At 44.1% G+C, this 16,460-nt stretch overlaps 1 protein-coding gene across 3 annotated transcripts in view; it reads right to left on the reverse strand.

Annotated features, from left to right (window-relative positions):
• The window catches only part of lrp8 (low density lipoprotein receptor-related protein 8, apolipoprotein e receptor), a 131,282-nt gene that overhangs the window by 54,998 nt on the left and 59,824 nt on the right, over nt 1-16,460 (reverse strand). For all 3 annotated transcript variants that reach the window (XM_070887212.1, XM_070887211.1, XM_070887210.1), the window contains exon 3: nt 3,820-3,942. In XM_070887212.1, coding sequence (XP_070743313.1) covers nt 3,820-3,942 — 123 coding nt within the window. The remainder of the gene's footprint in view (nt 1-3,819; nt 3,943-16,460) is intronic.

Here is a 16,460-nt window from a genome sequence, read left to right on the forward strand (position 1 = left end):
TGAAATCAAATTCACCAATGGTTCCTGTGTTGGGAGAGGAAGGTGAAATGTTGTTTGTGGAGAACACGGACAGAAGAGTATTCTGAAGTTTTACTTGGTAATCTTTTGGGATGGGGAAATGTTTATGGAGAACTATCCCTCACAGGATTAAATAAAGGGACAGCGTATGCTTGGTGGGACCAATGGCCTTTCCTCACTCAATGCTTTGGGTCCTGATGGTACTATGCTATGAAAAGCATAGCCATGACACGACAGTATTAGAGACTTACTAGTACATAGCTCTTTCCTCTTTGATGTGAATAGGAAACAAAGACTCGGAATGAGTGATCACAGTATGGTTGAATTTGTAATACAGATTGAGGGTGAGGAAGTAGTGTCTCAAAGGAGCGTACTATGCTTAATCAAAAGGGACTACAGTGTGATGAGGGCAGAGTTGGCTAAAGTAGACTGGGAACACAGACTAAATGGTGGCACAATTGAGGAACAGTGGAGGACTTTTAAGGAGCTCTTTCATAGTGCTCAACAAAAATATATTCCAGTGAAAAAGAAGGGCGGTAAGAGAAGGGATAACCAGCCATGGATAACCAAGGAAATAAAGGAGAGTATCAAATTAAAAACCAATGTGTATAAGGTGGCCAAGATTAGTGGGAAACTAGAAGATTGGGAAAATTTTAAACGACAGCAAAGAATGACTAAGAAAGCAATAAAGAAAGGAAAGATAGATTACGAAAGTAAACTTGCGCAAAACATAAAAACAGATAGTAAAAGCTTTTACCGATATATAAAACGGAAAAGAGTGACTAAAGTAAATGTTGGTCCCTTAGAAGATGAGAAGGGGGATTTAATAATGGGAAATGTGGAAATGGCTGAGACTTAAACAATTATTTTGCTTCGGTCTTTACAGTGGAAGTCACAAAAACCATGCCAAAAAATTGCTGGTCACGGGAATGTGGGAAGGGAGGACCTTGAGACAATCACTATCACTAGGGGGGTAGTGCTGGACAGGCTAATGGATCTCAAGGTAGAGAAGTCCCCTGGTCCTGATGAAATGCATCCCAGGGTATTAAAAGAGATGGCGGAAGTTATAGCAGATGCATTCGTTATAATCTACCAAAATTCTCTGGACTCTGGGGAGGTACCAGCGGATTGGAAAGCAGCTAATGTAACTCCTCTGTTTAAAAAAGGGGACAGACAAAAGGCAGGTAACTATAGGCCGGTTAGTTTAACATCTGTAGTGGGGAAAATGCTTGAAGCTATCATTAAGGAAGAAATAGCCGGACATCCAGATAGGAATAGTGCAATCAAGCAGACGCAACATGGATTCATGAAGGGGAAATCATGTTTAACTAATTTACTGGAATTCTTTGAGGATATAATGAGCATGGTGGATAGAGGTGTACCAATGGATGTGGTGTATTTAGATTTTCAAAAGGCATTCGATAAGGTGCCACATAAAAGGTTACTGCAGAAGATAAAGGTACGTGGAGTCAGAGGAAATATATTAGCATGGATAGAGAATTGGCTGGCTAACAGAAAGCAGAGAGTCGGGATAAATGGGTCCTTTTCGAGTTGGAAATCGGTGGTTAGTGGTGTGCCACAGGGATCGGTGCTGGGACCACAACTGTTTACAATATACATAGATGACCAGGAAGAGGGGACAGAGTGTAGTGTAACAAAATTTGCAGATGACACAAAGATTAGTGGGAAAGCGGGTTGTGTAGAGGACACAGAGAGGCTGCAAAGAGATTTAGATAGGTTAAGCGAATGGGCTAAGGTTTGGCAGATGGAATACAATGTCGGAAAATGTGAGGTCATCCACCTTGGAAAAAAAAACAGTAAAAGGGAATATTATTTGAATGGGGAGAAATTACAACATGCTGCGGTGCAGAGGGACCTGGGGGTCCTTGTGCATGAATCCCAAAAAGTTAGTTTGCAGGTGCAGCAGGTAATCAGGAAGGCAAATGGAATGTTGGCCTTCATTGCGAGAGGGATGGAGTACAAAAGCAGGGAGGTCCTGCTGCAACTGTACAGGGTATTGGTGAGGCCGCACCTGGAGTACTGTGTGCATTTTTGGTCACCTTACTTAAGGAAGGATATACTAGCTTTGGAGGGGGTAGAGAGACGATTCACTAGGCTGATTCCAGAGATGAGGAGGTTACCTTATGATGATAGATTGAGTAGACTGGGTCTTTACTCGTTGGAGTTCAGAAGGATGAGGGGTGATCTTATAGAAACATTTAAAATAATGAAAGGGATAGACAAGATAGAGGCAGAGAGGTTGTTTCCGCTGGAAGGGAGACTAGAACTAGGGGGCACAGCCTCAAAATTCGGAGGAGCCAATTTAAAACCGAGTTGAGAAGGAATTTCTTCTCCCAGAGGGTTGTGAATCTGTGGAATTCTCTGCCCAGGGAAGCAGTTGAGGCTAGCTCATTGAATGTATTCAAATCACAGATAGATAGATTTTTAACCAATAAGGGAATTAAGGGTTATGGGGAGCGGGCGGGTAAGTGGAGCTGAGTCCACGGCCAGATCAGCCATGATCTTGTTGAATGGCGGAGCAGGCTCGAGGGGCTAGATGGCCTACTCCTGTTCCTAATTCTTATGTTCTATGTTCTTATATATCCCAACACCAAATGTGCAGAGAATCTTGGCTCAAACTGTATTTTCTATTATTCCTGTTATGGGTCAATGAGAGGAGACTGATTCTTTAAAATCAACAAGCATGGGCTCTCCTTGATAGTTGAGTCAGGAAATGCATAGCCAGGTGTAGAGTCGAGTCATACAGGCCAGGAAGGTCCCTGGTCTGTATGGAGTTAGCGGTTCCCAGCCAACACTGGGGCTCCAAATTTGGCTGTCGAGAGAAAATAAAAATAAAAACACAGCCAGGGTTTTAGCTCCTGATCACTGTCCAGTAAGCCCTGCTAGAAAGTGCATACATGTGGATACTGGGCAAAGTTAGGAATAGATTCAACTGTGAGACCCTCCGCAGTTGCCATTCGTTGTCCCGGCTCACATGTGAAGAATGCTCACTTGGGTGAGGCATATTGAACATTGATGGTAACATCCTAGCTCAACAACAACTTGCATTTATGTAAGCACCTCTAATGCAGTAAAATGTCCCAAGGCACTTAATAGGAGAGTTATCAGACATAATCTGACACTGAGCCACATAAGAACACATGTCAGTACCTTCAGGAGATAAGAGGGAACAGGTGAGAATTTGGGAATGATGCAGGGGAGGAATTTTCAAATTGGCCAGTAAATGTTTTCAGTATTTGGTTAATCAGTATAATCTTCCAATCTAATTGTTAGTCAGCGATATCTATATCAATGTAAGTGGCTGTCCTCTATAGACACTATTGCTGCAAATTATTATTTGTTATTCTGTTGAATTTTGCCCATTTATATGCACGACGATCAGAATTCTGCAATAAAACAAGAATTCAGAATTCCCCTCTAGTGGCACCACCAAAGTGACTCAGAAGCCACTGCCCCTATTCATAACATCAGTGTATAGAATTTAAGGATGTCACGAGAGGGAATTCTACACAAAATATCTCTGCACAAGCTGCCTCTAATCAACAGTTCTAAAGTATGAAAGCAGGAGGTGCCAGAGAGAAATGGCTAAATGTACAGATAACTCTATAACCTTTAGGACTATGGTATAATTCAATAAAGTAAATGCCCCTTTGAACAGGTGCTCAGCCACCACTAAACAGCAGTTCGAAGCTGCTCATTTTCTCCAGTGCTTTGATACACGACTTTCCAGTTTACCTCTATGGCCTTTCGGGATATTCTCTTTCAAATTAAGCTACTCACAGCACATTGCAGCCAATTCATCCGACCCATCCATACACTCTTCTTCTCCGTCACAGCGCCAGCTCTCCAAGATGCAGTCGCCGTTGCCACAGGTAAATTCCGTTGCTGCACAGGTTTTCTTGGCTGTTTGATAAACAGAATTCATAACACTTGGCACAATGGGAAAAATTAGAATTGAGCAGCACTCAAATTGAAGTTCAGACAAATTTTCCAGTTTTACACCCACCTCCAGCAAGCAGACACCTCATTTAAATATTAATTTGGGGGAAACAGACATGCCTCGCCCCGATATTCGGGTATGCAGGATGTAGCTTCTAAAGGGCTCCCACATGAAAAGGGTGGTCTGGGAATCAACTGCAGCACTAACGGATCAAAGGGCACAAGCAAATACATTGAATTTGTAATAATTTAGTCAACTATTGACTGTTTCTGCTATCCTTCATATACTAGAATTTAGGTTCTGGTCTTTGTGCCAAATGTTTAGTTTTCTTTGCCCCTAGTATTACATAGAAATTACAGCACAGAAACAGGCCATTTGGCCCAAATGGTCTGTGCCGGTATTCATCCACACAAGCCTCCTCTCACCCTACTTCATCTCATCCAATCAGCATACCTTTCTATTCCTTTCTTCCTCATGTACTGATTTTGTGAACGAACTCACTATAAAAAGCAGATATCGAACTACTCCCCACACCACACATTGAATGCGATTGTATCTTTCACTTCAGGTGGAGTGAAGCTCCTTTAGGCAAATTACAGCCTCCTGTTTATGTCTGTCGCTTAGGAACAGACATAAAATCTGTTCCATGGAAATCGATGAAAAATGCTAAATCTGATCAAATGCACTGATTGAGGGACTCGGGGAATAACATGCCTCAAACAGAGCTCCACCGCTGGCAATCAGAGCCCCATGGTAATCAGTCCCCCCAGTAACATGGAAACTGCTAGCAATCAGCTCCCCCTCGGTAACCAGGGACCTCCTGCAAATATTAACACACTTCCAAGCAGATGGGGTCACAGGTTAACATCTCATTCAAAAGAAGGTACCTCACGATCACAGGACATCCCAAAGTGCACCACAGCCAAAGAACTGCAGTCACTACTGCAATGCAGGAAACGCAACACCCGGGCAGGACAAAGCCCCACAAACAGCAACGTAACAATGGCCAGACAATCTGCCCCAGCGTTGTTGGTTGAGGAACCAACACATACCTAGACACCGGGGAGAACTCCCCTGCTCCTTTGAGATAATGCCATGGGATCGACCATGTCCAGCCGAGAGGGCAGATGGGGCTTTGTTCTCAATGTCCCATCTGACAGACGGAACCCCTGACAATGCAACACTCCCCTCAACTCCACTCCAAAGTGTCAGTCCCGATCACCTACCCAAGTCCCCAGAGTGGAACTGGAACCCATGACCTCCCTACTCAGACGAGAGCGCCAACACTGATAAATGGCTGACACCATTACCCTTTCTTGTCCCTTTGGAACTAAAGTGTATAAAATTGGAGGACATGTTGGGAGAGTGATCTGACTAACGTATTCGACACAAACGGAAATAAGTCTATCTGGGGTCACTTGTTCCATGGATTCCAACTAACGCTACATCATTGCACATCTATCTGCAACCAACTGCATGTCAGATCATGATGTGCAAGCTGCTGGGAGTGAGCTGCTCTGAACTTTAATACTTTTACAAGGGATCGGGTCCAGCCGCGATGCCCTTCACAGTTGAATAGCCTGTCTGTGAAGGATGGCCATTTGGGCAAGGTAGTGGAGGGTGACACCTCACCACTGCCATACCATACTTCAGCAAGAGTCGGTGCCAACAGGAGTGATGAGATGAGAAAACAGGGAGGAAAGAGATTAAGAACATGAGAGAGGTGCTGAGGGTCACTGCCTGCCGATCTGATGTTACCTGTATGCCCATATTACAGGGTCCACCAGATTCACGTCGAACTGAGTGAGCCACAGTCAAGAATGCAATGATGGTTTCAGTGCACCTCCCTCACGCAGCAAGAGCACCTTATCGTGTCTCTGGGGAACATCTCTCAACGCTTCACATGACGCAAGTGACTGAGTGCAGTGATTGTTGTTACGCGGGTAAACACAGCAACCATCTTGGACACAGAAAGCTCCCATCAAACTACGAGATGATGACCAGTTAATCAGTTTTTTGGTACAGTTGGTTGAGAGAGGAATGTTGACCTGTTCTTCAAAATTGTGATACGTTACTCCCTGACGGAGAAACTGTTTCCTACTGTCTCTCGCTGTGTCGCTCTCCATTTTCCCCAACTCTCTTTTGCTCTTACATCACCATCTGGTCTTTGCAAAGGCATCCCTTTTTCTCATTTATTGATGCTAAGCTGTCTCTGGCTCCCTTCCCTGTCCAGCTATTTATTACTGCCAACAATATTCCCAGTTGGATCAGAGATGACTGACGGAAGGTCTACAGGACATGCAGGGCAGGTTGCACAAGAGGTGCTCTTCGCCCCTTTTCCCAGACCCACACACCTGTAACTGCAAATAGAAATAGCTAGACCTCACTTTGGTAGGTAATTAGTGATTGTGGAAGTTTATCTTTCTGAAATAGAAACAGAGGGCTGTCATCATCATAGGCAGTCCCTCGAAATCGAGGAAGACTTGCTTCCACTCTAAAAGTGAGTTCTCAGGTGACTGTATAGTCCAATACAGGAATTACAGTCTCGGTCACAGGTGGGACAGATAATCACTGAAGGAAAGGGTGAGTAGGGAGCCTGGTTTGCCGCACGCTCCTTCCGCTGCCTGCGCTTGTTTTCTGCATGCTCTCGGCGATGAAACTCGAGGTGCTCAGCGCCCTCCTGAATGCTCTTCCTCCACTTAGGGCAGTCTTGGGCCAGGGATTCCCAGATGCCGCTGGGGATGTATCATTTTATCAAGGAGGCTTTCCTTGAAACGTTTCCACTGCCCACCTTGGGCTTGCTTGCCATTTAGGAGTTCCAAATAGAGCGCTTGCTTTGGGAGTCTCGTATCGGGCATGCGGACAGGCATTACAGGGCTGGTATGTCCAGTGACTGTAATGATCAGCTACAGCCTAAAACTTACTGCTATCTTCTTCTGCAGGCTTGCTGCAATGCTGACTTCTCCATTTTAGAAACACTGTCAAGTGTGCTCTTAAATTTAAACGGTAATTGAAAATACCCAAATTGTAAATGATGGGCATGCTGTGCTATCCTGTTCTACTACACCCTTTCAGAAGCCAATAACATTCATCAATTGCATTAAAAAAAGAAAACTACAAGAGATTCTGCACCCGAGTCACAGTGGAGCCCACTGATGAGCACCAGTGTTCAAAGCTTGCCATTTGATACACAATCATTCTCCTAGCTCTGGCTGCCAACCATTGCCAGTTTCAATGGAAAGCAATATTAGCACAAAAGTGAGAAGTGGGAAGAAATTGACAGCTTCCAACTAGTAGGTAAGTAAGCTTACAGTTACAGTTTTACAAACCCAATAGATCTTAAAGACAAAAACCTTCTGTATGCATTTAAATGTCAAAATACTGACTGCACTATTGTGATGTTATTTCAGAGTTTTATAGTATTTACTTTGAGGGAGGATGTTCCATTGGATGCTTTTTCTATAAAGCATTTACGTATATAATCAACGCACTGTTAATGTTCTCCCGAGACCTGACATGGTTTATTTTGTGCTTCTATTCAATAGCTTTTATTAATCTGTGTGTGCTGATTTACTGATCTTTGCCAGGAACATATGAATGTCAGGTGAGGGTAAAATTGGATTTGCTGCAACCTTCCCACAGTTAAGTAGGTTGCAGACATGCAAGGCATTAAGAATGGCCACTTGGATAAGTTACCAGAGTTTCGCCAGTGCCTATGGGACCCAAGCATGGTAGCCAAGCATGAATCAGCACCTGCAGTAGAATAGGGGCAAATTGGGGGCAGTGGGAATACTGTATTAAGAAAGGAGATCAGGAGCATTCTGTGGAATGGTGCTTTACCCAGACATTTCAAAATCAGTATGATCACAAGTGCACCACATTGTAATGGTGTATATATAGCCTATGAGTAACAGTGAGAAGCTTAATTGAGGATGATATGGTTAGGTACAGAAAGATATAATTGAATAGGTCTGTGAACTGCTTACCCATAGAATTCTCATGCAAAGGATGACAACTGGCCGAGGATATATATTGGAGCAGCAGCAACATGCATCCTTATAGTACTTTTAACATTAAAAACAGCCAAACATGAGTCACGATGCCGACAAACAGAAATCAAGCAACAACTTGCATTTAAAGAGCGCCTTTAATGTTGAGACATAAAGTCCTTAGGCACTTCACAGAGGTGTAAGGACAATATCGACACCAAGCCAAAGGATATATTAGGAAGCGGTGACCAAACACTTGGTTGAACAGCTGGGTTTTAAGGAGAGTCTTAAAGGAAAAGAGGGAGGTAGAGAGGTTTAGGGAGGGAAGTAGTGATGGAAGAAGGGTCTGGGGAAGTGACCAAAGACATGGTCAAGAGGTAGGTTTTGAAGAGGCTTCTGAAGGGAGAGGATAGCAAGGCAGAGGAGTTTATAGAGAAAGTTCCAGAAGGTGAAGCTGAGGCTACATATGGTTCTGCTTCCAAAGCTGCAGTGGACCAAGTGGAGGATAAAAAGGAGGCCAGAGTCAAATGCGTGGAGGCCACGTACTGTGAGGTGGAGCTGGAGGAAGTTGGAGAGGTGAGATGGGCAAGGCTTCGGAGCGATTTGTACATAAAGACATTTGATATCACTGCTCTGGGAGCTGGTGAGCCAATGTGAGGTTGGTAAAGGAGGGTAGGAAAGTAGGACTTAGTCTGGGAAGAATGCTCATTGTAGGGTTGGACAGAGATTCAAATGTTACTTCCAATTAACTTTTAGAAAGGGAAGACCTTTGCCCAGGTGATCGAGCAATATCCATAGTAGATTAACCTAGCCCTATCCTTGTTGTTCCTGGCTACATTGATAATGCACACCTTAGATGGGAAAGCTTCTATTCCAATCAGTAATTATCTGCCTGTTTATGCAAGACTGATAGAGATGGGATCTCCTGTTGTCAATATCTGCCTGAAAGCTCTCTTTCACCAAGTAGGCCAGTAATTTATTTTTATCATGCCGCACTGGGAATTATTCAGTTTCATTAGATTTATACAGTGGGGTTAAGTAGCTTCATACATCGTGATTTTACTTTGGACCCCCTCCCCACAATGCGACAGTCAATACAGATCAGAGTCTGAGTCAGCACACTGACCTTACTCCTGCAAGATCATGTTCAAATCCAACCCGGACTGATGGGAGGGAAGTCCCCTGTGCCTGCAAGGAATCTTTTCTCAAATGAGTTTGGCACAGTCTCAATTCAGTCCCTCGTGGGCACAGGGCTAAGCATTAAACGATGTATGCTTTAACACAAACTGGCAATCTCTGTCACAGAGGACATAAGATTGGCTTCTATGGAAAGTGTCATACTGGTGCAGTAGGAGGGATTTCTGAGGTCAAGGCTCAGATACACACTAGAGGGAGCTCTATCCACCCAGGTTAAGTAAAGCTCTGGTTAGCGGCAGAGTGCAGAAAAAGCTTTTCTCTGCAACTGACACATGTGGTGCCTATCCTGGGAGAATATTATTCTCAAAATATTATTCTTGGTGCAGAAATTGGTTTACACATTAGTGAAACTGTTGTACATTTTGTTCACACAGTATTTGCAAGAGTGTTCATCGATACTGAGTCAAATGAATTAAGTTGCAAACTCGATTGCAAAATATGCACTGGCTCAGCTGCAAGGAGCCTGATCATTCCTACGGGCAACTTGGTGCAAGTCTCATTTGTGCAATAAGTTCTTGCCCGGCTGTTTGTGCCAGGACAATTTTCAGAAGCACTCAGTCACAAAACTATTCCTCCTCACTTCTTTCTCTTCTAATGTTCTCCTCTCCTCTCCTGGTGGGGTCAACGCATCCTGGGGTACAGTCTCATGGGGACCTCACCCAAGTGGCTGTTCTGCATGAGCGAATGTCAGTAGGTTATTTGATTGTAGAAGGCATCGCAGGTGAGCCTGATTTTGCAGTCAGCTGACTTTCACACACAGGACATTTCCAGCGGGTGTTATTGGATAGGGATCGAGAGCAAAGACCATAGCTGATTTTCATCCCCTCCTCTTTAGCTCATGGACACTGTAGCCAACTGTAGAACTCTTTGTAAGCACTCATCCCACCCCAGCTGGGGTGAATTTCACTGCTCCGCATAACAGAGTACCACATCTGCCTGAGCATTTATTATGCACAGAGCCACCAGGGGCATTCTACCTCCTGTGTTTCAGTCACAATCCCATGGTGCAGTCAGTCTCAATAAGTCACCTCTGTCCTGTAAAAGAGTCAGTCAGATGCTTTTTCTAAAAAACATCTCAACGCTGAGAGTTAGGATATTTATTACTAAGTAAATCCTTTTTAAAAAAAAAGACATTAATGGCACGAGGAACAAACCGTGATCCTTGGACCATTTCCGACATCAGTGCGTCCTGCGCTCGGGTGGCTGTGAATGATGAAGTGGTCCGAGTGTATCATTCCGATGCTGAGACACCATTCTAATCATTTTTACCTGCCCTAGAAAACAGTATCAGAATCTGTGCCCAAACTTATCCTTCCAAAGCAAGATGAAAGAAACACAAATCTGGGACAAGTAGACTTTTTATAGAATTTACAGTAATTGTTAGCACCCAAAAAAAAAATCAGCAACAAAGAAGCAGTCTGTTGTAGGAAGTAGGCACCTGCAGTATATATCAAAACACTAGGCATTCAGCACCTGCTAAATATATCTAAACTCATATAAGTTTAAAGTGGCCACACATAAAATGGCTGCCCAGACATGATGGGAAATCAGGTAGTCAAGCTGTGAACTATTGACTGAGCAATGACCGAGCAATAACCCTGTGAGGCCCACTACCAGGAATGCCTTGGATGCAGGATAAGAATAATAAACCAATTAATTCCCCAGGAAGAAAGAGATAAGGAGAGAACCCATCTCCTGTAAACAAGGTCATAAACCAATTATTTCCCCAAGAAAGAGATAGGGAGAGAACCTATCTCCTGTAACAAGGTCATCAATCAGCCCGAGCTGACAATAACCGAACATGTAGTTCCTGAGGCACCAGGGGAATTCTATTGGGTTAAAAGAACCTATATGCAATCTATAATCGTTGTGATTGGCTTGTGTCCAGCCGTGATGGGCTGAGTAACTGTAGTAAACTGTTTTAACTGTTGTAAAACATATAAAAGTCCATGTAACCCTTTGTTCTGTGGAGAGAAGCCTGGATACAGTCCTGAGACTTCCTCCCCGCTAAGCGTTAATAAAGGCTGCATTGCTGTTGGAACCGACTCTGAGTGTTGAGTGATTCTTCTGAGAAAACATTCACACTAACACAGTCCCTTATCCAATTGAAGCTTACTCTTTTTGCGCTTAACTCTCACATCATCGCATCCAACGGTTTTGGGGTATATTGTCCTGAACCTGTTCCAATCCTGCCATAATCTCAGCCCAGTTTCCTGGATCAAGGTCATTATGTGTTCATTGATGGGCTTTCGGTGGGATTCCTGCCTGGAGGTGGGGGCTTTCCAAGAGCCCTAAGGCATATACAGGTAGTGTTGCAGTAGGACTTCTGCTGCAGCAGCAGAAGAGGCCCAAATGCAACTAAGAGTCGTCACAGGGTCCCAAAGACTAGGCCAAGTCATCCACTAAAGGCCTGATCCAAGTCTGAAGCCTGAGGCCTTCGGCAGGCAAGGCATCGTAGGGAACGTGAGGGAAAGCAAGCCACCATAAGGCCCTCTCCCATAATTTGGAGCATTTGACGCCATTTCCACCACTACCCCGTGACTACCGCCATGGTACACCTGCCAGTCCTGGGGAGCAGTGGGAACAAGGACAGATGGGAGGGAAATGGGCCAGGACCTGAGCTCCACTCACTTTTTCCTACCAGCATTTGAATACAGCAGGCAGGGAAGGAGCAGACAGTGGTGGGTCCGGTAGGGGTGGGGAAAAGGGTAATTGAGGTAGTGGCGATGAGGTGGCAGTAGGCCTCACTGCCCAATTTAATCCCCGATCCTTCGGGCAGGATAGTGGAGGAAGATTCACACCTTAGTGATAGTATACCGTAGCAGAGACTGAGAAATAAAGTTCTTCCTGATCTCAGTTTTAAGTTTACCTTTAAGTTTAATTTCCAGTCAAGGTTCACTGACTGGATCCCACTGTCCACAGGCCAGAGATATTCAGACCTGTAGGTATGTTAGTTAAAAATGGATTCTGACAAGTGGCTGATATAATAACAGTTCACCATTCTCTGATAGAAACACAAGGGGGTTGCACAGTTTTTTAATGAAGTGCTCCCAGATGGGCCAGCACATATTTGAATAAATTCAGCACATTTGACTAATGAACCGAGAGTGTTAATGCTACATAAAATATTAGTGACAACAAATGAATATAACACTGAAACCCTGATATGCTTATAGGTTTAAGATGGTGTTGCTGAGTAGAAGCAATAATATTATTTGCTAAATGTGCTACAATTTCGGGAGCTATACACAAGAATTTTGTTTATCTTTCTCCAATTTTATTCCTTTCTCTACTGAATGCCCCTGAGCTGGGGTACAGTACACAGATACCTGCTGTACCTCAACAAAGTGGTCATTCTTCATGTTTGAGCCAAGAGAGTGCAATTCCACCATGTAGTGCATAAGAGCTGACATCCGGACATTGCATTTTCTAACAGCGGAGTCACCAGTCAGTGGTCAGGAGCGATAACCGTGACTGCTTGCCACCACTCCACAATACAGGGGCCCCAGTGTTAACTGTAGCACTATCAGCTGACTCAACTGTTTAAACTGCGACCCCCTTCTTGATCCGTGTGGCTCAGTATCGTTCCATGAAGTACATTTACCCACCAAACCATCAGGAAAATTCTCTAACAGCAGAAATTGAGAATTATGTCAATACATAGTAATAGTGCTCAACACCAATTATTCATACTGCCTAGAAATTGGACTCGTTATCGCCTCCCATTATCGCCTCCGGGGTGCTAACCGGGTGTGGCAATAACATCAACTCCCTGCCACATTCGGCGGAAGTTTTGCTGTGGCGGTACAGCGTTGCGCCCCGATTTTCTTCGCCCAGGGATCGGGGCGCCATCGCCATGCACATCGCTCCGGACCCAAACTTGCGTTCCGACCCCAGCAGCATCGGCAGGCGAAAACACTGGCAGTTGCAGGAGGCATTCATCGGGAGGCCAGGCGCTTCAGGCCGATACTTAAAGGCGAGGTGGCTGAGGTAAGTAAAAAAAACATTTTAATACAAAAGCAATGTGCTGTGGATGTTGGAAATCTGTATTAAAGACAGAAAATGCTGGAAATACTCAGCAGGTCAGGCAGCTTCTGTGGAGAGAGAAGCAGAGTTAACGTTTCAGGTCGCTGACCCTTCGTCTGAAATATTAAAAAACAATTTACCTTCTCTCTTGCAGGTTTTTTTTGAGGGTTCCTACCCATGATCGATCAGCCCGAGTGCCAGGCTGATCGGGCGGGATCGCGGCTGCCATCGTGGAGAAGGTAAGTGTTTTTTTCTTTGCAGAGCCAGCAGCGATGGGCCTTCCCTTTAAGGGAGGGAAGGAGAGCCTTTCAACGTGGCAGCACTGCACGGCCAGTGTGTAGTGCTGCTTCACTCACCCCACCCCACCCCCCCCCCCATGCCTCCCGACTGCACACCAGGAAGGAAGCCTGATTTAAAGCTGCTCTTCCTTCCTGAAGCACAACCACCAAATCTTTTTAAACGTTTGAAAACATTAGCGCCTGGCACTAATTTTTCAAACTTTTAAACGTTAGTGCCCCAAACGGTGTGCTCCCGAATTTCTCCCCCGAAGAGTTTAGGGCTACACCTGTTTCCATGCACTGCAACAAACAGGAGAAATACATGGATCTTGAAGCTAAACCGCGACAAGTGTGTCTTGAATACCAGTGCAAAAGAAATCTCTCAAGAAGATGAACAGGCTTTACAAGTTATTATGATGCAAAACAGAATTATAATCTCATCCAGGAAGGTCATGGATTTGATCTCTGTTCTGTGCTCAGTTTGCTGATAGTAAGCTGGAGCAGTGCAAGAAGTGCTGTACTTGGCCTTCGGCTGGAGAGAGGGGAAAAGGCGAAAGAGTCCACCAAGATTGCTGCTCTCTAAATGAAGCAATGCATGAAAAAATGGCTATTTGGGCAAGGTACCTGAAGGGTGACCACATCAACTAGGAGTCAGTGCCTTCAGGAAAGAAAAGAAACATGATGTTTTTTAACAAGCTTGTCATGAACGTAGCCCTACATGCCCAAGAGAAGCCACAGCCACTTCCTGTGAAGCAAAACACAAATCAGTCTTTGACATGCTCGTCCTCATTTTAAACTTTCAATAATTGTGGATCAATTATGTTAAATAGCTTTTAAGTCGAAGACTAGAAAGCTTGGATTACAGCTGCACAAATCGCACTCTGGAAGCTGTGCAATGTTGCGTCAGACCACGCTGAAACTATTTGTTGCAAGGTCAGATTCAAAAGATGTTTCTTAGATACCTGCTATTGTATAACTCTGTTTGGAGAGCTGGTACAGATGCCAGCTACACAGAGGCTTTCCAATCACTTCTATGTTACCAGGGCAACTAGATCATCAGAATCCATCCCAACTAATGCCAAACCTAATACAGTATGTATGGGGCAAAATAAAATTCATCCAGATCCCAGGCTAACAGTTTTTTTTTTAAAAAAAGGAAAAGTTAAAAGGCCATTTGATCCAACAAATCTGTTCCTATTTGAATTATCACAAATCCACTTAGCCACCATATCCCTCAATCCATTCTCAGAAATACATCCAATTGTCTATTGAGCCCATTTGTCTGCTGTAACAACCTTTCCTGGTAACAGATTCCACAATTCTATTATCCTTGGTGTACAATGTTCCACTTGACTTTCCTTCTTAGAGATAACTACTTCATGTTTTAAACTTGCATCCCCTGCTATACTATCAGACAATAATTTGCCTGGATCCATTATCAATTCCCTTTATAAATCTTGAAAACTTCAAAAATGTAACCTTGAAGTCTTCTCTTTTCTAAAAAAAAACAAAACTTCCTTAAGTTTTCTCTATAATATAACATTTCTGATATTGGAATCACTTTAATTGCTCTATATCCTCAAGGGTAAACTGTCCTTCAAATCAGTTACTTTTAGAATTCAACAAAATACCCATTTGCAAAACTACAAAAAAAATTATTTCTCACCCTCAAGCCATCCATTATAATTTAATGCCTTTAACACTCCCTCCAATAAGATCAGCCATTCTAATGGGTCCTCATCTCTTATTTTAATGCAATATTCTGAAACAAATTAATTGATACGCCAAGTAATTATCTCTCAGATTAATATTCTATTGATTTAAAAGATTGAGGGCTAGAACCTCCACTTTTGTACTCATCGTCCAAAAATGGGCATTATTTCTGGCGTGGGCGGTAAAAAAGGGTTTTCAGATCGTCGGCTTCTCGCCCATTCTCAAAACACCTAGTTTACATTTTTGAAAATGGGCATTACCGCGAGCGATATGAAATGGGCGGTAGCGTTAAATTTTTTGGACCTTCTGTCGTAAAGTGTGGCTATCCTAGCAACGGCATGGCAATGCTGGATTCCTGCGATTCTGGAGGTCAAGGGTCACCATGACATGCGCAGAAGAGGAGACAGAGAGAGAGGGAGCTCAGAGGGACTGAAGGCGTGGCTGGGTGTGGTGTGGCTGCTTTGGGAGGAAGGAGGCAAAAATTTGCTTTACCAGCCACACATTTGACCGAATTTGCCCTATAATGGAGAGAGAGGAGGAGGCATCACAGCACGGTGTGGAGACTGATGCTGGAGAGAGCAGTGAGCTGGGAGAGGGGCAAATTGGAGGCTGCAAAAGAGCCAGGAGGTTCTCGGATGAGGCAAATGCTTCCCTCCTGCTGGAGATCAAGTTACATTGGGGTGATTTGACACAGGGAGGGCATGGGAAGCCTACCCCAAAGGCCTACCAGAGGATATGGACCGAGATAGCAGAGGTGGTCTCGTCGGCGACCAACGAGGTGCGTGAAGGCAACCAATGCCTCAAACGATGGAACGACCTTGTGGAATCTGCAAGAGTAAGCATTATATTGATTTACATGTACTTATGTATTTGTATAATTTGATTTTTAACAGTCATGAGTGACTATCAGCAGATATGAGGTCTTGCACTTTTACCCGGAATGTTTTACTCAAAGCCTGCAGGCACAGTGTGCGTCTTTAGGTAAAGAATAATAATTATCAAAATAATGATGATTACAACTGTCGGTTATGTTTTGTATCAGTCTCTGTGACAGTACCTAGCAATGATATCATGCAATGAATTTATGCCATGTCGTCCTGTCACCTTTTACAGAAGAAGCAGCTATCGATGATGAGGTCCGTGCAGAGGCGAATGGGTGGGGGGGCCACCAGTCCCCAGTGACATCACAGAGATGGAGGAGCAAGTGCTTACACTCGTGGGGAAGCACACCCGGACAGCCACGGACGCATCTGCAGACCCTGAAGTGATGCCACGTGA

The sequence above is a fragment of the Pristiophorus japonicus genome, chromosome 8 (assembly GCF_044704955.1).
Source record: "Pristiophorus japonicus isolate sPriJap1 chromosome 8, sPriJap1.hap1, whole genome shotgun sequence".
NCBI lineage: Eukaryota > Metazoa > Chordata > Chondrichthyes > Pristiophoridae > Pristiophorus > Pristiophorus japonicus.